The 21,628-nt window shown below is 67.5% G+C and overlaps 4 protein-coding genes across 4 annotated transcripts; 2 read left to right on the forward strand and 2 right to left on the reverse strand.

The window, feature by feature from the left end:
• Nucleotides 1-1,203: 1,203 nt before the first annotated feature.
• LGI3 (leucine rich repeat LGI family member 3) lies at nucleotides 1,204-5,827 on the reverse strand. The gene is made up of 8 exons (XM_075736511.1): nucleotides 4,959-5,827; nucleotides 4,057-4,128; nucleotides 3,881-3,952; nucleotides 3,690-3,761; nucleotides 3,512-3,583; nucleotides 3,204-3,373; nucleotides 2,969-3,133; nucleotides 1,204-2,881 (listed from the first exon to the last, which is right to left on the reverse strand). Exons 1-8 carry the CDS (start codon nucleotides 5,168-5,170, stop codon nucleotides 2,064-2,066), a joined length of 1,653 nt encoding a protein of 550 aa, XP_075592626.1. The 5' UTR covers nucleotides 5,171-5,827; the 3' UTR covers nucleotides 1,204-2,063.
• Nucleotides 5,828-6,004: 177 nt separating this feature from the next.
• SFTPC (surfactant protein C) lies at nucleotides 6,005-7,465 on the forward strand. Its single transcript, XM_075736512.1, has 5 exons — nucleotides 6,005-6,162; nucleotides 6,272-6,418; nucleotides 6,557-6,697; nucleotides 6,782-6,892; nucleotides 7,069-7,465. Exons 1-5 carry the CDS (start codon nucleotides 6,118-6,120, stop codon nucleotides 7,174-7,176), a joined length of 552 nt encoding a protein of 183 aa, XP_075592627.1. The 5' UTR covers nucleotides 6,005-6,117; the 3' UTR covers nucleotides 7,177-7,465.
• A 1,760-nt stretch (nucleotides 7,466-9,225) lies between these two features.
• Nucleotides 9,226-11,347, forward strand: LOC142598295 (surfactant protein C-like). Its single transcript, XM_075736516.1, has 6 exons — nucleotides 9,226-9,335; nucleotides 9,595-9,921; nucleotides 9,999-10,118; nucleotides 10,200-10,310; nucleotides 10,464-10,568; nucleotides 10,681-11,347. Exons 1-5 carry the CDS (start codon nucleotides 9,294-9,296, stop codon nucleotides 10,557-10,559), a joined length of 696 nt encoding a protein of 231 aa, XP_075592631.1. The 5' UTR covers nucleotides 9,226-9,293; the 3' UTR covers nucleotides 10,560-10,568; nucleotides 10,681-11,347.
• A 444-nt stretch (nucleotides 11,348-11,791) lies between these two features.
• On the reverse strand, nucleotides 11,792-20,591 carry LOC142598333 (uncharacterized). The gene is made up of 32 exons (XM_075736661.1): nucleotides 20,481-20,591; nucleotides 19,513-19,661; nucleotides 19,078-19,394; nucleotides 18,888-18,966; nucleotides 18,654-18,802; nucleotides 18,483-18,578; nucleotides 18,135-18,188; nucleotides 17,955-18,026; nucleotides 17,841-17,867; nucleotides 17,537-17,581; nucleotides 17,358-17,411; nucleotides 17,205-17,267; nucleotides 17,065-17,130; nucleotides 16,864-16,926; nucleotides 16,728-16,760; nucleotides 16,570-16,632; nucleotides 16,428-16,490; nucleotides 16,233-16,295; nucleotides 16,087-16,149; nucleotides 15,882-15,932; nucleotides 15,728-15,763; nucleotides 15,573-15,635; nucleotides 15,435-15,497; nucleotides 15,279-15,314; nucleotides 15,066-15,102; nucleotides 14,327-14,826; nucleotides 14,129-14,228; nucleotides 13,397-14,050; nucleotides 13,159-13,255; nucleotides 12,749-12,999; nucleotides 12,582-12,623; nucleotides 11,792-12,390 (listed from the first exon to the last, which is right to left on the reverse strand). The coding sequence occupies exons 2-32, from the start codon at nucleotides 19,586-19,588 to the stop codon at nucleotides 12,146-12,148; spliced, it is 3,621 nt and encodes a 1,206-aa protein (XP_075592776.1). The 5' UTR covers nucleotides 19,589-19,661; nucleotides 20,481-20,591; the 3' UTR covers nucleotides 11,792-12,145.
• Nucleotides 20,592-21,628: the final 1,037 nt, after the last annotated feature.

Consider the following 21,628-nt stretch of genomic DNA (forward strand, 5'->3'; position numbering starts at 1 on the left):
GGGACTTCTTTTTTGTTTTTAGAGGGGCGTTTTTGTGATGCTCAGGTGGGGTATGTGTGGGGTGTGCTGAGCACCCCAGTGCAATCCCAGGGGTGCGAGAGGTCAGGGAGGGTAGGGCTGAGGGAGCGGGGTGTTTGGGCGGAGGCGGGAGCCCTGCTGACATGCCAAGGCAGTCAGATGTGCTGGCACCACCCCGATGTGTTGATTCAGCGGAGTTTAGCCTCAGCCGCTGCAAAATCCCATCCCCGACGCGCCTCACCTGGGTTTACACGTGCGCTTAACCTTAAGCTCAGGCGTGTTGCTGAACCAGGGCCAGGGCTCTGCGGCGGGCATGGATCCCTGCGAGGTGCTCAGGAGAAAACAGAAGCTGCTTCCCCTTCCCAGAACCAGAGAGGAGCTCAGAGTCCTCCCCGGTGGACCTGGCATCGTTGCTCTGGGCCACCTTACCCTTGGCCACGCATCTCCCGCGGTGCTTCGGGGCACCCCTGTGCCCCTATCTCAGTCACAGCCACTGTCGAGGTGCCAGCACCCCTCTGCAGCTGCTCCCTGTGCTTCCCACCTGGCTTTAAAACCTGCCCTTTCCTGGTAGGGAAACTGAGGCAGAGAAGCGTGGCAGTGCCCTGCTGCGGCACCAGTTAGGACTGGGCGCTTTGCCTTGCCTTGCACCCGGGGCAGGGCCGGATCCGGCTGCAGGGGCTGCACTGGGGAAGGGACCAAATTTGGACCCCGCAGCCACCAAGGTCAAACCCTGCTCCCAAAAGCCGGCTGTGCCCCGGGGTGCCTGTTACCTTTGAGAGGATCTTTATTTGTGAACTTAATTGGTGGTTTTTCACATGCATATTTATATACCTGGGGGACAGGGAAATGCTCCCCTGGAAAACCAGCCGGGCGGCTGCGCGGGTGCTGGTGCAGCTCGGGGTGCAGCAGGCTCCAGCTGGGACTCCCCTCCCTGGGTAAACACCTCCTGCTTCCCCCACCCCGCCATGGGCCAAGGCATCTGCAGCAAAAAAAGACCAGGCAAGCCATCCGCAGGGCCTGGAGGACCCTAAAACAAGGGGTTCCCCCCCCCCCCCGCCGCCCTGTCCTGGGCTCAGTGGGGTCTGTGCAAGGAAAGGGGTGCTGCAGGATGCGGCCGGATCCCCGGGCAGGGGGACGCCAGCACCGGCTGGACACACGGCGGCTGTGGGCAGATGCAGGCAGGGCTGGGTGTCACAGTGTGTTTATTGTGGGGAGCGTGTCGGCAGGCGTGTACGTACACCTCGGGCACAGCCGGCACGCTGGGTCCTGCCCGGCAGCGGGGCTGCAGGGGGCTGCTGGACACGCACGGAGGGGGACGGGAGCAGGCCAGCTCTGCTTCTGCGGGTGGCGGCACCGCCTCGGCAGGGTCCAGCCAGCCTGGAGCATCCCGCTGGCCTCGAGCATCCCATCCGCATCCGTCTCAGAGCATCCTGCTAGCCTCAGGCATCCCATCCATTTTGGAGCACCCCATCGGCCTGGGAGCACCCCAGTATCCCGGGAGCATCCCATCCAGCCCTGGCAGTCTGGCCGTGCCCGTGCACAGCCCTGCCGCCCCACTGCTGTGCCCCCAGACCTCCCTGCTCCCCTGACCTCCAGCTCCTGCCCAGTGCCCGAGTGGACAGAGGCACCCGTGCCCCCCCATCCCTGCCAGCCCAGCCAGCGCCGCAGAGCAGGCACCCAAGGGTGTCAGTCTGCAGGGAGAGGGGCATCCCACCCTCCCGCCCGCATCCCACGGGATGCCGGACAGGGTGGCTGCGGGCACCGCACATGGGGAAACCGGGAGTACCGGGGGGAAACTGAGGCCCGCGGCTTCCCCTGGCAGCGGGGCCGTGGGGCTGGGTGCTGCCCCATGGGCACTTCGAGGGGTGGATGAACATGGAGGGGGTCGGGAAGGGGGGCTGCCACCGGGCTGTGACCAGAGTCGGCTGCAGGCAGGAGGAAGGGGCTGGTGGGTGCATGCGTGTCCTCGGGCAGGAGCAGGCAGCTCCCGGGGGAGGCGAGAGCCGGCTCGGGGCCGCGGGGGCAACCCAGGCTCTGCCTCCCTGCTAGAGGCTGAGGTCCACCACCACGTGCCGGTAGACCAACGTGTTGGCCTTGAAGCTGGGAGCCAGGAGGAGCTGCATGTCGGCAGCCGGCACGTAGCGGAAAGCCCGCGGCGCCTGCACCGACAGCTCCTGAAACTTGACGAATTTCTGCTTCTCTTCTTCCCAGAGGTAGACGTGGGTGAAGGAGAAGTCACTGCCCAGGGCCAGGTACTGCCGTTGTTCCACCGAGAAGGGCTGCATCACCATGGAGCCGCGGGACGGCAGCGTCTGGAGCTCGATGAAGCGCTGCCCTTCCCATCGCACCACCTTGGAGTCACCGATGTAGCGGCTGAGGCAGAGGAACTGGTCCCGCTTCACCCTGAAGTGCTTCACCATCTGCACGTCCAGCATCTCCCCCACCTCCCCCTGGGGCGTGAATTGCTTCTGCGCCCGGTTCCACTGGTAGATGACGGGGGCTTGGGAGCTGCTGGAGATGATCAGCCGGGGTTTGCCGTCGTTCTCCACGTATTCCACGTCGGTGTCGCGGTGCCAGGCGTGGAGGGCTTGGTGGGAATAGAAGCCGTTCTGGTTGAGGCGGTAGAGGCTGGTGGAGCCCGCCTTGGAGCTGTCGGCGATGACAAAGTACCAGTCGCCTTCGATCTGGAAGGCCTCGATGTCGTTGGGCTTGCGGGTCTTTTGGCTGTCGATGTCCTGGATCTTGATGAATTTGTCCACGGCGGTGTCCCAGCGGTAGATGTAGGAGCCGCCGAAGAGCTGGGCCACCACCACGTACAGCTGGTTCTGTGCCACGATGGGCTTGCAGTGCACCGCTGAGTGAGCTGCCAGGCAGGACCACGTCACGCCGGGGCCGTGCCCTTCCCGAATCCCCCAAAACCCAGGAGGGGACCCCGTCCCGGATGCCTTACCGGGGATGCGGTCGAAGTCACGCAGCTTGCGCTCCACATAGTCCCACTTGAGGACGGCGCAGCTGCTGGCACCGGGCTGCGCCAGGGCGACGTACAGGTCGCTGGCGTAGGTGAAGGGCTCAGCCGACACCGACTGGAAGGGCAGGACCTGGTGCATCACGAAATCTGGGGGGAGAGGCGGCGGTGAGGATCTGGGCACCCAGGAGTGGGGTGATGGGTGGCCACGGTCCCTTACCTGTGGTGATGCACTGGAAGTCACCGAGCGCCAGGTCCCGGATCCGCTGGCCCTCGAACTGTCCGGGGCTGCTGCAGAAGACAGCGGGGACCGTGGTGTTGGTGCTCTCCAGCCACTCCACCAGCCACTTGATCTTGCAGTCGCAGGCCAGCGTGTTGCCCCGGAGGTCCCTGCCGAGGACGGCACCGAGTCACCCCCAGCACCCAGCCCAGAGCGAGCAGAGCACCCTGCCCGCACCCCGAGCACTGCGGTGTCACCCTCTCCCCAGCCTGGTGTCCTGGGGGTCCCCGGTGCCGCAGCAGCCTTACAGGTCGCTCAAGATGTCCAGCGGCTTGAAGAGGTCCCGGGGCAGCGTCTGCAGGTTGTTGTTGGCCAAAGACCTGGGGGGGAAAGAGGGGCCGTGGGGGTGACGCAGCCCTGGCCGCCGTGAAGGAACAAGAGCCATCCCCTGTGTCCCCAGGGAACGCAGGACCCCCCGGTACTCACAGGTGGGTCAGGGACTTGAGCCCACGGAAAGTGGCCTTCGAGAGCACCTGGATGTCATTGTTCTCGATGAACCTGGGGCGGGAGGAGATGGTGGCACGGCTGCCCCGAGGGGACCGGTCCCTGCCGATACCCCCGCCCTCCCCATGCCCTCCCCAGGGCCATCCCCGTCCCCCCATCCCCATCCCACGTACAGGTACTGGAGGTGCGAGAGGCCGGCGAAGGCGTTGTCCCCGATCAGCGTGAACTTGTTGGAGTTCAGCAGGCTGCAAAGACAGGGGAGAGGTGTCAGCACCAGGATCGGGCAGGATGGGTGCGGGGGGCACCGGGATGGGTGCGGGGGGCCCGGCTACCGGCACGGGAGACGTACAGGAACTGCAGCGAGGGGATGTGGGCGAAGGCTGCCTCCCGGATCTCTGTGAAGGCTGCGTTCACCATCGTCCTGCCAGCGAGACGGAGGCTCAGGGCTATGCGGGAGAGGAGACGGCAAGCGGGGGCCGGGGGGGGGCTCTGCCACCCTGTGCCCTTCAGCGCTGTCCCTGCTGTCACCCGGTGCGTGCCAGTGCAGCCCCGCGCAGCCCCCGCTCACCAGACCAGGGAGGGGTGCTGGACGGGGGGGGGCAGCCCATGGGAGAGCGGCCGCAGCAGCAGTCCTGTCTGCGGGGGGGTGGCACGGGGCGGGGGGACAAGGCGCTCGGCCCCACAGCACCCACCCCACACATGCCCACACCCTGCAGCACCCCCCGACCGAATGCACACGCACGCACAGGTGCATGTACACACACACACGCATGCACATGCATGCACGCACGCGGCTGCACGCACACGCGCACGCATCACACACACTCTCGCACGCCCGTACGAGGCTCCGGTGTACCGTCGCGTCTCCAGGACCGTGCACGGGGACCCGCCAGCCGTGTCCCCTTGGGGCTCTGCTCCCCAAGGTCATGGCAAACAGGGAGCGCGGCGGGGACAGGCTGCAGCCCTGCTCCGTCTGGCACCAACGGATGGCTGCGTGTGCAAGGAGACCTGCCAGCGCCGCAGGACAGCAGGGCACGGGGACCAGTCCCAGGGTGTCCCCAGCCCGCTCCTTCCCCCCAGAGACCCCCGCGCTGCCCGTACCCCACGCCACCACGCGTTTGCCCCCAACGCAGCACAAAGCAAGAGGCAGTCCCTGCCATCCTGGGCAGCCAGCACCCCCTGCCAGCCCTGCACCCCGAGGACGTGACCTGCTCCCTGTCCCCGTCCCCATCCTGCTGCCTGCGTACTCACAGCGAGATGACCTCGGGAGGCAGGTTCTTGGGCACGGCCTTGGAGTCCACGCAGAAAGCTGTGTCCCGGGTGCAGGAGCAGCTCGGGGGGCAAGGTGGTGGCCTGGGGGGCCGCCGACCCCCCGCCGGTGGCCAGAGCCAGGCCAAGGCGAGGAGGAGGAGGAGAGCGGAGAGCTGGCTTCTCGGCATCCTCCTCCCACGCTGCAGCTCCATCGCTCTGGCCTAGCGCTGCTCTCTCCCCGGGAGCTGGTCCCTCTCCTCCTGACGTGCCCAGGAGCTGCGGCGAAGCCTTTTCCTCTCCTCCTTCCCTGGAGATTTCAGCGTGGAGGGGAAGTGACGGTGGCGGCGGGGGCTGCCGGCACCGGACCCGCTGCTCTGCAGCGCACCATGCTCCTGTGCTGCGGGAAGAAGGGAGGAGGGAGGGAGGGAGGGATGCGGCTGAGTGACAGCACGAGCATCAGCGTGGACGCATGTCCTCAGCAGCGTGCGGGCGTGCAAACACGGGGGTGCACAGTGCCGGTTGGGGGGGGGGGTGGCCACTGGGAGCTGGGTGCTCTTGAGATGCACCGGGATGGGGGACGGCAGGGTGCCCACAGGGGTTGCAGGGTGATGCCACCACAGCTCTCCCACCCCGTTGCTTTGCCTGGGTGCCCGTGCCGCAGCGCTGCCCGCACCAGCCCCCTGCCTGGCCTGGCAGCAAGCGCTGCCGGGTGGCACCGGGCACCAGTCCCTCCCGTCCCAGGCACGGCGCTCCCGGCCAACAATGAGACCAGCCAGCTCCTTCCCCACACCGGGGGGGCCGCAGCTGCCCGTGCACAGGGCTGCAGGGACCAGGGGTGCATCACCCCCAGGGATGCATGCTAAGGGTGCTGGGTCCTGGGCCAGAGCCCGGGGCTGGGTGCGGAGGGCGGGCACGCTCTGCCTGCCCGCTGTTTGCCTTGCCCCCCCCCCCCCACCATGCTGCCAGCCAAATGCCGGGAAAAGGTCCTCCGAGGCTTCACGCGCCCTCCTCGGCTCCTCTCCAGGCTCGGCAAACAGAGCACAAGTGGTACTTGGCAGCGGGGGCAGCCCCAGCCTCCTCCCACCCACCCGGGGCCCCTATAAATCCCCCCGGCTCCGGCTGGCAAAGGGACAGGAGCCGCACGGCAAGGGAGGGCGAGATGGACGGCAGCTCCAAAGAGGCGCTGATAGAGGAGGCACCTCCGGTAAGGAGCACCCATCACCCGGCCCGGGGAGCCGGCGTGGGGCTGAGCACCGGCTGCCTTCCCCGGCCCCACGCCAGCAGCTCAGCCGGGTGCTCCCCTGTGTCCCCAGAGGTACACGGCCTCCCCCCGCCTGCCCTGCATCCCCCACCAGCTCAAGTGCCTCCTGATCGTGGTGGTGGTGGTCGTCGTCCTCGTGGTGGTCATCGTCGCCTTCCTCCTCCTGGGGCTGCACATCACCGAGACGCACGCCGAAACGGTGAGGCAGCACCGCGGAGGGACCCACGGTGCCACCGGCTCCGGTGACGGGTTTGGAAATGGCACCGGCCGCCGGCGCTTTGCAGAGATGGGGTTTAGACCCCGCAAAGCTCCCTGACCACCCCCCTCTGCCTGGCAGGTCTTGCGGATGACCATCCACGGCCTGGACGGCGAAGGGACCCCCCAGCACCTCTCCATGAGCAAGAAGGAAAGGACCGGGACGTTCGCCGTGCGGGACGGGCTCAATGGCTCCGCCGTGGTGGTGTACGACTACAGCAAGGTGCGCGGGCAGCCCCGGGGACGGGGCACGGTGGGGCGGGTGGCGGGGACGGGGCTGAGCTGACCCGGGTCTGTCTGCAAACAGCTGCTGGTCAGCTACAGGTCCTGGCGTCACCGCGCCTGCTACATCACCCGCATGGATGAGGACAACATCCCGGGGCTGGACGCCGTCACCAAGACCTTCCAGCAGCGGCAGGTGAGTGCTGGCCGCCCTGCTCAGCTGGGGCTGGGGGTCAGCCCACCCAACCCCTGCGTCCTGGGCAGCCACGGTGAAGGACGGGGCTGCTGGGCTTGCGGCAAGTGGCCGCTGGAGGGGAGGCTGCCGGTGGCCAAGGATGGTAGCCCCCCCCTGCCCCGTTCTCTCACCTGCAGGCTGAGATGAAGGAGGCCGGGGACAGCGCTGCGCCCCTGGCCGACCGCTCCATCCTGGGCACCACCGTTAACATCCTCTGCAGCACCGTCCCCGTCTACTGGGCGTAGCGCCGGCTGGGGTCAGCTCCTGCGGGAGCACGGGACCGCAAGATGGGGATGTCAGCATTCCCACGCTCCCCACGTCGCCTTCCAGGCAGGATGTCCGGGCATCTCTCCTCCTCCCCGGCCCCATCCCATGTGCGGCCCGGGGGGGCAGCCACCCCGCTGTCAGGGTGCTCCATCCACACGGAACCGCTCGGCACTGCGGCTTTCCCACGGAGCTTGCAATAAATGAGCGGGATTTGCTTTGGGATTCATGCTTCTGGCTGCAAAGTAAAGCCTGTGCCCCTGCCTCCAAGTGCTGCTCTCGTCCTTCCTTCTGCGCCAGCCAAACGGCTCTTCCCAGGGTGCGGGGGAGAGGCGGCATGATGCCCCAGGGATGTGTCCCTGCGGGGTCCGGCACGGGTAGATGCATCCTTTTTGTCGGTGTGCTCAGTCCAGCCCGGGGCGAGGAGCACGGGAGGGCTCAGACACCCACTCCCCGGAGCAGCGGCACACCCCCCCATGTTGCACACCACGCTCCCGTGCTGCATGGCCAGTGTCCCCACCACCCCGTGCCCTCCCAGTTTGCGCGGGGGGGAGGACGAGGTGGCAGAGGCAACCTCTGCGTCTCCAGCCCACGGGCACAGGCAGCGCACCCAGCCGGCCTCGGCACCCCTGCGGGGTCTGGGCCACCCTTGGGGGAAAGGTCCCCATCCCTGTCCCCTCCTTGTGTGGATGGGGCATCCACGGACAGCGTGATCCGCTTGCTCCCGGCTCCCCTCCACCCCCGTACCCCTCCCCGTCCCCAGCAGCTCCAGCTCCTCTGCCCCAAAGCAGCCGGGAACGTCCTCAGGGGGCACCTCCAAGTGTTGAATGGGGGATCAACGGGGCTGGGAGGGAGAAAAAAGACCCCGGGAGGACCGGAGGCAGCCCGCCCAGGAGGGCAGTGATGCTGGGCAGCGCGACTCAGCCTCTCAGCAGGCGCTAACCCAGAGTTGTCCCTGCAGCCACCGACGCGACACGGGCAGCGAGGAGGGTCACAGCCCCGGGGGCTGATGCTTTGCTGGGAACAGCAGGGAAACGGCACGTTGCCACGTGTCAATACGGGGCCAGCAGCTCTGCTCCCCGAAACGCCCTGACCCCACATTACTCTGGCAAGGAGCCGGGTCGAGAAGGGTGCGTGCAGCCGAGGAAGGCGATAAGGGCTCCCGTGGCCTCTCCTGCACACAGGGTCAGAGAGCAAACAGCCAGGAGCCACTCGAGTCTCCCGTGCTCCTCAATACTCTTGGCAACGTGCAACACGGGGTGCACACCCACACCCCCAGACCTGGCTGCAAGCATCTGGGTTCCCGGGGGAGGTGAGGAGGGGGCCCAGGGGTGGCCAGAGAGGTCCCAGCCTGAACCCCACTGTGGGAGAGGCTCTCGTCCAGGCAAGACCAAGGCACGGGGGTGTCACCCTGTCCTGCTGATTGCACCACCCGGGGTGACACGCCAGAGCTGGGATCCCCCTCACCCCAAGCAAATCCGCACAGTGGGCACCGCTGCCAGCTCCGAAAGCCCCAGCACCGGCAGCGCGAACCCCCGCGGTGCACGACCATCCTCAGGACCAAGTTGCAGAGCGCAGAGCCCGGCCACCGCCCCGCTCTGACCCCTCTCCTGCCCCAGTCGGGGAAGCTTTGATGTCCCGTTTGCACTTTGCCCACCTCGAGCAGCCCCAGGTGCCCGAGCTGGCGAAGGGACACCGGCACCGAGCCAGGGCTCGCCTTGATTGCGGCCATCCCCGGATGCTCCACCCTGGACGGGAGCTCTAACCCGCGCAGGAGGGTTTGCTTTGGCCCTGACACCTCGCTCCGAGGCAGCGGAGAGGCCCCTGTCCCTGGGGACAAGTGTCCTCAGAGCCTCTTGACCAGCAGGTTCCCAGGGGAATCCAGCCCCGGGGGAGGCGATCAGCAAACACAAGTGAAGTGGATTGCACGCCAGAGCCCGATTGCACACCAGGGCACGTTCACAGGGGCCGCCCCGTCCCCCACCCCAGCATCCCTGTATAAAGCCCTCTGCCCCGGCTGCTGCGGGGCGGCCTGGGCCGGGAGGAGGAGGAGAAGGAGGAGGAGGCAGCAGCTGCCGCCGCCGCCACCGCTGCCGCCATGGAGAGCAGCATGAAGCAGGTGGTGGTGGAAGAGCTGCAGGTGAGTCCCTGTGACCCACAGCAGGGTGACATGGTCACGCTGGGGGAGTCCCAGTGCCCAGCAGAGATGCTTGGCACAGGGCTTTGCCCAGTTTATCCCAGTGAGGCACCAGTGCACATGGGATGCTGCATCCCCAGAGCTCAGGGGAAGCAGGATGGGAGCTGCTCCCCGGGGCAAGCCCATCCCCAGCCCACCTGCATCCCCCAGCTCCCATCTCCCTCCCCCTGCCCCTGACTCTCCGCCTTTCCCGTGCCCACAGGACCCGGAGAAGGGCTGCTGCTCCCAGGGCTGCTGCAAGCCGGGCTGCTGCTGCTGGCCCTGCGCTGTTTGCTGCTCCAAATGCGCTCGGTGCTGCATGCCCCGGTGCTGCAAATGCCCCAGCTGCCCCGGCTGCCCCGGCTGCGCCTGCCTGAAGCGATCCCTCTGCTTCGTGCCTCGTCTGCTCTGCTACCTGCCCCGCAAGCTCCTCAGCTGCCACCACCTCAAGTGCCTCCTCATCGTGGTGGTGGTGGTGGTCCTGCTGGTGGTTATCATCGCCGGCGCCCTGCTGATGTGGCTGCGCGCAGACCAGCGGCACGCCGACACCGTAAGTAGGGACCCTGGCTGCCCCCCCCGAGGAGGGGGTGCCGCAGGCGGTGAGCTCCCCCCTCCACGCTCCCCCAGGTCCTGAGGATGTCCATGGAGGGGCTGCGGAGAGGACCGGCCTGGGAAGAGGATGCGGCCACTTTCTACCTGGACAGTGGGGATGGAAACCCAGCCACGGTCGTCTATGATTACAAGAACGTAAGCAGGGGGCCCTGCACGGCCAGGGGGATGGGGAGGGGGCGGACGGGGCCGAGCTGACGCGGGTCTGTCTGCAAACAGCTGCTGGTCAGCTACAGATCCCTGCTCCACCGCGCCTGCTACGTCACCCGCATGGACAAGGACAACATCCCGGGGCTGGACGCCATCGCCAAGACCTTCCAGCAGCGGCAGGTGAGTGCTGGTCACTGGATGGGCCAGGATGGGGTGTGGGGGGCACGTGGCAATGCCCCGGGCACAATGCCTCGTGCATCCCCCCCCGATGAAGAACTGGGGTGCAGCACTGCCGCTGACGCTGCCTTGTTTTTCCTTCTCTCCCCTCGCCAGGCTGACAAGAGGCTCGCCATGCCCCTGGATGATCGTTCCCTCCTGGGCACCACGGCGAGCATCCTCTGCAGCATCGTCCCCATCTACTGGGCTTAGCCTTGCTGGGTGAGTGCAAAGGGTCCAGCTGCCCGCAAGGGTGGGTAGGGGGCTGGCAGGGAAGGCTGGGGGACCCCCACCCACCCAGCGGCCCCCTTATGGTACCAGGTTTGCCTTGCAGCATCCCCAACCGTCACAGCGTTGCCGCAGCCTCTCCGTCCCTCTGGGAGCATCACCAACAGCTCCGCAGCCGCCCCCATGAGCAGCACCTCGCTCACCCCAATTTTGGGAAGTGCTGGGGCCCAGACGATGCCACGGGGCTGGGCAGGACGTTGGGGGGGTCGGAGGGGTTGGCTTTGGAGGGGTGCGGGGGGGGGCTTCGCTTCGGCGTGCGGCACCGCATCCCTGCTGCAGTCGCGGTGCTGGGGGGGGCTGGAGGCGGTGGGTGGGTGTCTGCTTGGGCGAGCGCCGCGCTGCACCAGGGGACAGCTGGTTTGTCACTTAAGTCTTCTCAGCTTCACCAAACCCAAGTGCAAAAATGAGCTTAAAAAAACATGACATTTAAAGAAACTAAATTCTCCGTTCCAGTTCTTCGCTCCCTGCTCGCCCGGCTGCCAGCGGCTGCCATCTTTCTTTGCCTGAAAAACGCATTTAGAGGCTCTGAGCAGCGTTTAGGCGAATTTCTGCTGCAGCCACATCTCATGGGAGGTACCTCCCAAGCATCGCTCGGCACCGCGGCACGGGACCGACCTGAGCTGCCCCCTTCTCCTGCCAGAGCCAAGGCTGTCCTGAAAAATGTATCTGTCCTCTCCCACCCTGCAGAACTGAATAAAGGATTAGGGGAAGAATCAGGTCTCGGAGCTATTCCTGGCGACAGCCCATGCCAAAGGCGGCCACGGCCACCAGCTGCTGCCTGAGGACAGGGAGTTTTAGGACGGGGACGTTGGCATCATTAGGATCGGGCATTTTTAGGACCAGGATGCTGGTCCAGGGCAGAGCATCCAGGGCAGAGGGGGGGACCGTGGAGCAGCACGGCCGCAGCATCCCCCCCCAGGACAGGAGCCCGCCAGCAGCGCAGCTGCCTCCCACCGGTGCCGTGGCCGTGCCGGGGTGGGGACGAACCCCCCCCCACCCCTGCGCCTGGATCCAGCCCCTGCTCCCCGCTCCTGGCAGCCCGGGAAGCTGCTCCCCGCAGGGACAGCGCAGCTGTGGCTGGCCGGGATGCGGGGCACCCATCCAGGGCCTCCTGCGGCTCCGGAGCACCCACCCCCAAACCCTTGCCCTCCCCCAGCCCAGCTGCACTGGTGAGCACAAAACGAGGTGGATTTTTATTTGAAAATGGTTGGCCAGCCAGCCCTGGGTACCAGCATCCACCCGGAGCAGCGGATGGCAGGGGGTGAGCAGAGTTTTGCAAGGGCTCAGCACCCGCTCCACCGGCTCACCCCCCTTCCCCCATGATGGAGCAGCTGAAGATGAGCTGTCAGAAACTTGGCAGGACCCCGAGGTCCTTGTGCAATAATTCAAGCGTCCTCGTTTCTCGAGCCTGCGCAGGCGGGGACAGGCGAGGTTTGTAGAGGGCGAGTGCTGCGCCTCTGGGTGCCACATCACGGGGGACCAGGAGCACCCCAGACCCCAGACGGGGGGTGTCAGCCCCAGCAGCCAGGAGCAGGGGTGCAGGCAGAGGCGTTGGCAGCGCGGGGGGCTGGAGGGCTCCCCCTGCCCGGGGGCAGGCAGACGGCTTCGCACTGCTCCCGGGTCTCGAAGCGGTTGCGGCTGCCGCCGCAGCCCCCGTACCAGAAGAGCGAGCAGCGCCCGGGCTGGCGGCCCTCGAAGAACCATTTGGGGGAGAAGGAGCGGCAGGGCCCCGCGTCCCGTGCCTCCAGGCAGGCGGCTGCAAGGCAGGCGGCACGGCACGCTCGCGGCACAGCCAGAGTGCGTGGCACGGTTGCACGCCGGGAAACGCACCCCACGACCCAGCCGGTGCATGAGCTGGCAGCCCTGCCTGCCTCCCTGCCTGCTCTCTGCTCATGTCACCCCCCCCTCCCCGAAAGACACCCGGCCCCCCCCTCGCATGCTCCTCACCCTGCGTCACGTTGCTCTCGCCCACGTCGGCTCTGTCGAGACCTGCCCGGGATGGTCACAGCATCAGCCGAGCGGCAGATCCAAAATCTCAGCCGTGCCCCCTGCCCTGGCTGGGGACACCCCATGGCCCGCCCCCGATCCCTGGAGGGATGCCCACCCTCACCTACCCGGGTCCACGCAGGCGCGGACGCAGTCCCGCTCGCTGCCGAAGCGGTTGGCGTTGCCCCCGCAGCCCCCGTACCAGAAGCGCTCGCAGGACCCCGTCTCCCGCCGGTGGTACCACATCACGGCGAAGCGGGCGCAGGCGCTGCCGGGGTCCTTGTCCAGCCCACACGCTCCGGGGATGGCCACAGCCCTCCGGCCCTTGCCGGGGCCAAGGGGTGCCGTGGGCATCCCGGTGAGGGACGCGGCAGGGGTCCTGGGAGGAGAAATCAGAGCAAACCCCCCCGAGTACATGCTGGAGGGCAAAGGACCCCCTCCCCGGGAAAAGGAGGTGCAGCCCCACAGCCCCCCAACTCATGTTGCGGGGGACTGAGGGATGCGCATGCAGGGGACGGCCCCGGTGCTGCTCACTCACTGCGCAGGGGTCCCCGAGAGGAGCTCGCTGGTCCCAGCGCCGGGGGGTGGCAGGTCCCGGGGGCACCCCGGGGTGCTGGGGCGCTGGCTGCTCTCCGCTGTGGAGCAGAAGCAATAGCAGAGGTGTGATGGAAGTGCCAGCAAGGAGGTTTTGGGGATCAAAGCCACCTTCTCCCAGAGCAGCTGGGGACGGGACCCGGAGCTGCTCCAGCCCCCCGAGACCTCCCCACCTCGCTCACCCCGCAGCCTCCTGAGGAAGCCCAGCACCGTCCGCTCCGCGTACCCCATCTCGGGCGGGTGGACCGAGCCCAGGCGCAGGGAATGGCCCCGCCACTCCGGCAGCACCTCGGGCACGGCCGCCTCCAGCCGCTCCGTCCCGGCTCGCCCCAGGGAGAGCACCAAGACACCGAAATCCTCGCACCGGGCGAAGGGGGCCAGCGCCTGCTGTGCCTCCCCATCCCACAGCACCGTGGCCCCTGTCCACACCACGAAGAGGACGCGGAGCCGGCTGCCGGAGCTCTGCGGGAAGGTGTGCCGGAGGGTCCACGCCACCGTGCTGCCGGCGGATGCCACGGCCACCCTGGGCACCAGCGCGAGGCGGACGCGCTCCCAGAGCTGCTCCCTGGAGCTGGGCAGCCCGAAGGGCACCTCGGCCAAACCCTGCCCGGGGGCAGAGGGGCCCGTCAGCACCAGGGCGATGCGGGCGCCGTGCTCTGCCGGATCCGTCCCCGCAAGCTGCAGGTGCCCCAGGAGGCGGTGGAAGAGGTCGCCGATGGCCTCCAGCCTCTCCGCCAGCATCCCTGGGGCTGCGTTGTCCACCACCAAGGCCAGGTCCACGTCCAGCGGGCCAGGGGACGGCACAGCCGCGGCGCAGCCCTCGGGGTGGCAGAGGTCTGGGCACGGGGAGCGATTGAGGCTGAGCCCCAGAGCTGGTGGGCACCCATCCCCGCTGCCGCCCCGGGGCTGCCTACCGAAGCAGAGGACGCAGGGCAGCACCGCATCCCGCAGCACCGCCGCGTTCCCGGCCGGCTCTGCCGCGGAGAGCTGGACCACTTGGAAGAGGCTGTTGACCTGGGTGGGGGGAGGCAGAGCCAGGGCAGGGGGTGAGGGCTAGGGGTGGGGGCAGAAACCAGGGACCAGGGGGAGCAGCCACCAGCCCCAGGGCTCACCTGGAAAGCCCGCATCACCTCGGGCAGCGGGCTGAAGGTGAGCACTGCCGGCACGATGCCCAACGCTTCATACTGCAGAGCAGCCTCCCCAATTCCCTCCAGGTTCTGGCTCCGGCCGCTGGTGATGAAGAGGACCACCTTCCTGCCCAGGGCGGCCGGCCGGACCCTCTTGAGCGTGTGGTGCCCCACGAAGCGCATGGCAGCGGCCAGGCGGCCGCGCCGGGACGAGCGGGTGGGCGAGAGGCGGCGGAGGCGTCCCAGCAGCGCGGCCCCGCTCCCCGCCTCCCCGGCACGCAGCAGGTAGGTGGGGGTGGCCGCGTAGGCCAGCATGGCCACCCGGGCCCCCGCCGGGCAACCCAACGGGGAGACCTGCAGGTCTCGCAGCAGCAGGGCGAGCAGTTCCTTCATGCGAGAGAAGAGGGCTGGCGGCACCGTGGACGAGGTTTCCAGCACCAGAACCAGCTCGGTGGGGAAGAGCGGGCAGGAGGGTGAGGTGGTGACTGCGAAGGGATGGTGGCATCTCAGGGGCTGCCCGAAAAGCCCCCCTCGGGACATCTCACGCTCATGGTACCCATGCCCATCCATCCACCGCTGCCTCCCTCCAGGCATCCCCCAGGCACGCATCCATCGGCTGTGTCCCCGCCATCCAGCCATCCCTCTGTCCCCTCCGCCACGGTCCCCACACTGAGCTGGTCCCCATCTCCTCCCTGCCACCCCCACCGCTATCCCGGGCTCTCACCGCAGTTCTGGCGGATGAAAGCCTTGAGCTCGCAAGGCTGGAGGGATGCACAAAGCAGCGTCAGTCCCAGCTCTCCCACCCGGCTCTTCCCAGCAAACCCAGCAAGGCTTGCTGGCTGGGGTCAGGCGGCCACCGAGCTCCTCGCTGTCCCCTGAGGACACCCATGGAGGTTGGGTCCCCATCCCCAGCTGGCCCCACACCAGCATCCCGTACCGTGGAGGGGGGAATGCCCGGCAAGCCCTTTGGGCCCTGGAGCAGCAGGAGGGGAGAGAAATGAAGGGGAAATATGAACACGGCACAGGTCCCCGAGCACTGGGGCTGGCTGCAGGCAGAAATGTGGCAGGGAAAAGGGAATTTGCACGGAGTCACCATCTCTCCTGGAGGTCCTGCGCTGCCACGGCCGCCCACTTCTCCTCTGCTCCCGGGTTTGCCCTGGAAAACCCCAGGCAGCTGAGTGAGTGGGCACGGCGGCGGGGGGGAGCGGGGAGGGGGCTGCGCCATACTCACCCTGCGCCCCGGCAGCCCTCGCTCGCCCTTGTCCCCCGGCTCTCCTCTCTCGCCCCCGTCACCCTGGGGGGGACACTCGGAGGAAGCCGACCCCATCCTTACCAGCACCCCACCCCCCCGGGCCTCATGCCCCCTCCCAGCCCCCCCACACTCACCTGAGCCCCGGGGTACCCCGGCAGGCCCCGAGCACCCTGGGGGAAGCAGCACACGTGAGCGGGACCGGGACCCCCGGCAGCCCCACGGGCAGGGACAGAGCTCTGCCCCACGTTCATCCCACCCGCCGCCATCCCTGCTCCGTGCTGCCGGTACCTTGGTCCCCTTCCTGCCCGGACCACCTCTCCGGTCACATCCGTTCTCACCCTGGCGAGGGACAAAAATCCCAAAGCAAATTATTGTAGGACCTACAGAAACACTCCTCTTCCCAAAGCTTCCTTGGCCATGGCTTTCCCATGCCTTCGGCTGCTGCAGTGCCCCTGGGGAGGGGATGCCACGTCCCCGAGGGTCACAGCCTTACCAGGGTGCCTTTGGGCCCCTGCGGTCCCACGCTCCCCTTCCTGCCCTCGGCTCCTGCCTGTCCCTGGAAGAGAAAGCGGGGCTGCAGGTTGGGGGTTCACAGGGCAAGGGGGGGGCTGCGAAATGCTGTGCCGTGGTACTGCTCACCTTCTCCCCTTTGGGGCCAGCTGGGCCAGCTGCTCCCTGGGAGCCCTCGGCTCCGGGCAGACCCTGGGCGAAAGGCAAAGGTGGATCAAGGATGCCGAGGAGCAGCCGTGGGGTGGGCACCCACCGGCACAGCCACCGGCTCGGGGTGGCCACCAGCACCCACCCGGGACCCCAGCACGAGGAGGGGTATGGCACCTGAAGTCCTCTGCTCCCCAGGCGGCCGGTGGCACCCTTCGTCCCCCGCGGCCCCGACATCCCCTGCAAAGGGAGAGGAGACGGGGCAGCGGGGTGCCCCCCCAGGGGGTCCTGGGGCCGGCGGGGTCTGCCCTGGCCTCACCTGGGCACCTCCGTAGCCCTTCTGTCCCCCGGGGCCGGGGCTGCCACGGTTCCCCTTCTTGCCCTGCAGGAGACAGGACAGCTCAGGCTCCGGTGGGGAGATGTCCCCAGTCCCTGGGGCAGACGGACCCCGGCGTCCTCGGGTGCTGGCAGCCCTACCTGCGCTCCCCGCTGCCCTTTCTGGCACGAGGTCTGTGGAGGGAAGAGCCGTCAGCAGCCGCGTCCCCAGCACGGGGACACGTGGCACGGGGACACCCAGCACAGACCCTGGTGCCCCCCTGCTCGTGGCACCTACCGGGTGAGCGGGGGGTCCTGGGGGTCCCACTGGCCCCGGGGGACCGTCCTGGCCAGGGTCTCCCTGGAAATCACGGGTGTTGAGAGGGAAGCAGAGCTCCTGGCCGTCCTCCCCGCACATCTCATCCCCAAAGGGTCCTGCCAACCGGCTGCTCCACCGCCGCCACCCAGCATCCCCCAGCACGGTCCTGCCAGCCCTTACCTGGGGACCCCCATCTCCTCTCCATCCCGGGGTGCCGGGCTCGGGGCTGCTCCTCCCGGGTGGCCCCTGGGGAGCAGAGAGGGGGGTCAGTGAGCCCCCCAGCACCCCATGGAGTCCCCGGGCTGCGAGCCTGTACTCACCACCTCTCCACAAGCGCCTGGGGGGCCCTTGTCCCCCCGGGCACCCCGGGAGCCTTTCTGCCCCTAGGTGAAGGCAGGAGGAAGGGATTTAGCGACTGGGCGGGGGGCAAAGGAGGCAGCGCTTCACCAAGGCTCCGCCGTGCAGCACCACACCTGCCTCCCCCGCGACCCTTTCTCTCCGGGACGGCCGGGGGTCCCCACTTCGCCCTGGGGAGGAGAGAGGAGGCTGTTCCCATGGTCGTGCCTGTGCCCGGTCCCGCTCGGGTGGCTGCACCGGGACAGAAGGGTGGTTGCACCGGCTGGCTGGTCCAATGCCCCGCTGCACAGCTCACCTGCTCCCCGTCCACGCCGTCAGAGCCGGCTTCTCCAGGAGGACCCTGCAGGGAGGTGACACAGTCTGATGCCGGGTTATACAGCACAGGGTGGAATAACCGGGTCCCAGCTTTGCCCCATTTCCCCCAGCACCCCAGGCCAACCCACCCCTCCATCCATCATGACCATCTCCCATTCCCCTCCCCGGATCCCTCTCTTCCCTGCCCGTCCTCAAGGTCTCCCTGCCGCTGCCAACTGTCCACGGCCTTGGCCACCATCAGTGCCCGCAGGAGCCACAGGATAAGCCATGAGGCAGGGACGTACCTGCTCCCCAGGGTGACCCATGAAGCCCTGCAAAGAGACAGAGGAGAGCAGCCGGGGAGTGATGGACACCCACGCTGTGGGACGGAGCCACGCCAGGCTGGGACAGCCCCTCACCTTTGGTCCACACTGTCCTGGGCATCCCTGCATCCCTCGGCTGCCATGGAGACCTTGCGGTCCCTGCTCCCCCTGCACTCAGGAGGGGAGAGGAGGCCAACAGTGGCAACATGGTGACGGGGGTCCCCTCGCCCCCAGGGCCACCCTCTCCCACCCCCGGTGGTCCCACAGCCAACTCACGCTGTGCCCGTGCTCGCCCTCGTCTCCAGTGCGTCCCTTGCTGCCTGTCACCCCCTAGGACAGAGAGACCCTGGGAGCGGCAGCCGAGACCCCCCAGCCTGATGACGGACCCCGGGCTGGGAGCCAGCGCGGCTGGGCTCCCTTCCCAGCTCAGGGAGGAAGGGCTTGAGCGGGACAAGGGCTTGAGCTCAGCTGAGCTCCCATGGCTCCTCTTGGCCCTGGGAAAGGGATCCGGGACCGTGCATGCAGCGTGGGGATGCAATTCCCCTGGGGGACCGTGGTGAGACCCCCTGCTCCAGGCTGGGCTGAGCAACCCTCCCGCATCCCCTCCCTCCCCCAGCCCTTTACCTTGCCCCCCCGGGGGCCGCTGGGGCCTCGCGGACCAGGCAGCCCCACGCAGGTGCAGGGACATATCTGGCAGCACGTCCGCTCTGCCAGGGCCAGCTGCGGGCAGAGGGTGGCATCCCCACTCAGAGCCCGCAGGGACCCCCCGCCCATCCCACCGCGGCCTGTCCTCACCAGCTCCTGTGCCACGTGCCCGCCGGCCTCCGGCATGTCCACGGCGAGCTGCTGCCCGCTCCCCAGCCATCGCCCGAACTCCATCTGCTGCAGGTCCCCCAGCCCCGTCACATTGTTCACTGCCACCATCACCAGCTGGTCCGCCTGGTCTGGAGGGGACAGGGTGCTGCGGGGTGTCACACCGCACCGGGTGGCCCCCGGTCCCCGCCAACTTTCCCCGCTCACAGCCCCCACCTTGCAGCCAAGCTGACATTGCCGCCTCCTTCATCTTCCCTGCATCATCGTCAAGCCCATCCGTGAACACCAGCAGCACCTGGGTGAGGAAGGGGGGAGTCGGTGCTCTGCAGCAGCACCCAGCAGCGGGAGCACCCGGCGTCCCCCAGCCTCACGGGGAGCGATGGGCACGGCTGTGCCGGTGCCGTACCTTGGCATCGGCCGCCTGCTGTGCCAGGGTGCCGAGGAAGCTCTGCAGGGCCGGCTGGTTGAGGTAGGAGCGCTGGAAGGCGTGTGCCTGCACCAGGCGTTGCAGCACATCCACCCAGGGCTCTCGCAGCCGATCCTGGAAGAGAGTGTCCCCGTCCCGCCGCGCGCTCTGCAGGCTGATGCTCAGGTTGAGCGGGCTGCAGGTGAGGTGGTCCAGCGCGGCCAGGTCCCGCAGGACCCGCTCCAGGTAGGGCTGCAGGTTGGACTGCTGGTAGTCGGTGACGTCCAGGGCCACCAGCGCGTGGAGGGCACACGGTCCTGCGGGGAAGAGCGCAGAGAACCAGCCAGGACACATGGGCTGGAGCATGGTGTCCCCAACGGGGACACGGTGGGAGACCTTCCTGGCATGGCCATGCACAGGGACATCCTCACTCACCCGCCTCCTGGCTCCGGACCCCCGCAGCTGCCAGGACAAGCAGAGCCGCGGGGAAGCAGACCCCGCGTGGCCCCATGGCCCCGGCACGGCACCGCTCGGTGGGATGCCACAGTCGCTGGTGGGAAACCGGCTCCTCCTGTGCCCGGCGGCTGCAAGGCGTGAAGGCAGGGCTGCGGCCAGGCAGCAACCGGCAGCGGCGAGAGAAGAGCACCTGCCTCAGGGAGACGGCGGGCCCAGAGCTGCCTCCAGCTCTCCATCCATCACTGCTGACAGGTCATCCATGGAGCGCAGCCCAGCCCGGGGCCACTGTGGCTGTCCGAGTCGAGCCAGCGCTGGCCTCATCCTGCCCGCCTGCTTGGCCGCTTGCAGACAGCGCTGGGTGTGTTTTGCTCCCCGGGACTGTGAGCACTCGCTCCTGGTGAGCTGCGGGATGGCTGGGGAGGGCGCGGGGGCAACGCGGGGCAGGACACAGGGGTGCTGAGCTCCTGATGGGGCTGAACTGCTCCTGGCAGGGCTTTGGGACGGGCTTTGGCCCCGGCGCTGCAAGGACACCGGTGCAGCCCACCGCTCCCCCCATCTCGGCCTTTGGGGCTGCGCCTCGGGCAGCACGCTGCGGAGATGCAGTTTTTCCAAGGGTTTTAGGGGTGCGCTTTGGAGCTGGTTTTGGCAGCCATCCCCCCGCCGCTCCGTAAGCAGGGAGCGGAGGCACGGAGCGATGCGCCAAGGTGGGCACCAGGAGCCCTGCCTGCCCGTCCTGCCGCACCAGGCGACCTGCCTGCTTTGCCCATGAGCGGGACACAACCCGTCCCGTGGCCTGGCCGCGCAGCCGGAGCAAGAGGGGAGAAAGCGGCCGGAGCCCAGACCCCTTCGGGAATTGGCAGAGGGACCAAAGACCGCGGTAGGACCCGAACCTGCGGCATCGCCACAACCCCGCAGCGACTGCCTGGGGACGGAGGAACCCCCCTTACCTCTCCCGTGCCTTCGCCGGTGCGGGGATCTGCGGTGCGCAGTGCCGGACGGTGCAGCTGACCGCGGGCTGCAGGAGCTGCGTGGGAGGATGTGCGTTTGGGGGGTTATTTATTCCAGGGCTCAGGAAAACATCATATGTCCGACACGTCAGGGGGAGCTGCCTTGCAGCCAGGGAAGAGGCTCCTGGGATCTGTGGGGCTGGCCCTGCCGGAGCAGGCAGCTGCCTGCCGTGGGACATGGGCCACGGCACCCCACGGCAGCCCACCGCCTCCTGGAAAGGTGCAAGGAGCTCATGGGGCAGGAGAGATGAAAGGTGCAGGAGCTCATGGTCAAGGGAGATTCTGGTGCTTGGAAAACCACGTCCGCAAGGGAGCCGGGTCCCAGGGAGAGAACGCCAGCGTGGGAAAGCCAGGCTGGTGAGGAGGGAGGTGGAGGAAAAACCTCCACGGAGAGCCCTGGGTCCCCGGAGCGCTCCATGAGAAAGGGGTGATATCAGGGTGGAAACCAGCGGCCAGATCCTGACATAACGGATTTACATCATCCGGGGACTCAGCCCTCAAACATCCTTCCCAGCAGAGGGATGGAAACGGAAAGTATTTCAAAGCCCGGCTTGTTTTTCACGGGGGATCTGTTTGTTTTCTCGGGAGACCAACTAGAGGTTGGAGCTGAATTGGGCAGTTGCTCCCCACGTTCCCATCCCCGGGCTGCACCGTGCAATGTGTGGGCTGGGGACGGCGTGGGGAAGCAGGGCGAGACCAGTTTTCAGGAGTTTATTTATTTGCTTGAAGGGGAAAGGTTTACTGGATGTAGGTTTTGCAATGCCGGGCTAACTAGCAAAACACATCCCGAGCTGATCTGCTGTCGGGGAAGGAAAATAACGGCTTGAGATAAGGCGCAAAGGAGATTTCCCCACGATCCGCTGTGCCTGGTGGGAACGAGTCAGGCCCTGAACGCGGGAGGTCCCTGAAAGCAAAAGGGAAAGAGGATTTGGGGGGGGTCAGTGGGCAGGCGAAGGAGCAAAACCCAGATGGCTGTGCGCATCCAGCGTGTCCCAGAGGCAGTAGTTGCACGCAGTAACACTGACCACTTAATAAAACTTAAAAAATAACATTAAAGCAAGTTGTGAGACTATTGTAAGTAAGACCTG

The sequence above is a fragment of the Balearica regulorum genome, chromosome 27 (assembly GCF_011004875.1).
Source record: "Balearica regulorum gibbericeps isolate bBalReg1 chromosome 27, bBalReg1.pri, whole genome shotgun sequence".
Classification (NCBI taxonomy): Eukaryota; Metazoa; Chordata; class Aves; order Gruiformes; family Gruidae; genus Balearica; species Balearica regulorum.

Coding starts and splice junctions, on each gene's coding strand:
- LGI3 (XM_075736511.1), bottom strand. CDS start 5,170: ATGGAGCTGCAGCGTGGGAGGAGGATGCCGAGAAGCCAGCTCTCCGCT. Junction 4,129..4,958: donor CCTCCCGAGGTCATCTCGCT/GTGAGTACGCAG, acceptor TCTCGCTGGCAG/GACGATGGTGAACGCAGCCT. Junction 2,882..2,968: donor TGACTTCGACCGCATCCCCG/GTAAGGCATCCG, acceptor CCTGCCTGGCAG/CTCACTCAGCGGTGCACTGC.
- SFTPC (XM_075736512.1), top strand. CDS start 6,118: ATGGACGGCAGCTCCAAAGAGGCGCTGATAGAGGAGGCACCTCCG. Junction 6,163..6,271: donor TGATAGAGGAGGCACCTCCG/GTAAGGAGCACC, acceptor CTGTGTCCCCAG/AGGTACACGGCCTCCCCCCG. Junction 6,893..7,068: donor AGACCTTCCAGCAGCGGCAG/GTGAGTGCTGGC, acceptor TCTCACCTGCAG/GCTGAGATGAAGGAGGCCGG.
- LOC142598295 (XM_075736516.1), top strand. CDS start 9,294: ATGGAGAGCAGCATGAAGCAGGTGGTGGTGGAAGAGCTGCAG. Junction 9,922..9,998: donor ACCAGCGGCACGCCGACACC/GTAAGTAGGGAC, acceptor ACGCTCCCCCAG/GTCCTGAGGATGTCCATGGA. Junction 10,311..10,463: donor AGACCTTCCAGCAGCGGCAG/GTGAGTGCTGGT, acceptor TCCCCTCGCCAG/GCTGACAAGAGGCTCGCCAT.
- LOC142598333 (XM_075736661.1), bottom strand. CDS start 19,588: ATGGGGCCACGCGGGGTCTGCTTCCCCGCGGCTCTGCTTGTCCTGGCA. Junction 16,491..16,569: donor AGGGCTACGGAGGTGCCCAG/GTGAGGCCAGGG, acceptor CTCCCTTTGCAG/GGGATGTCGGGGCCGCGGGG. Junction 15,636..15,727: donor CGGGGTACCCCGGGGCTCAG/GTGAGTGTGGGG, acceptor TGTCCCCCCCAG/GGTGACGGGGGCGAGAGAGG.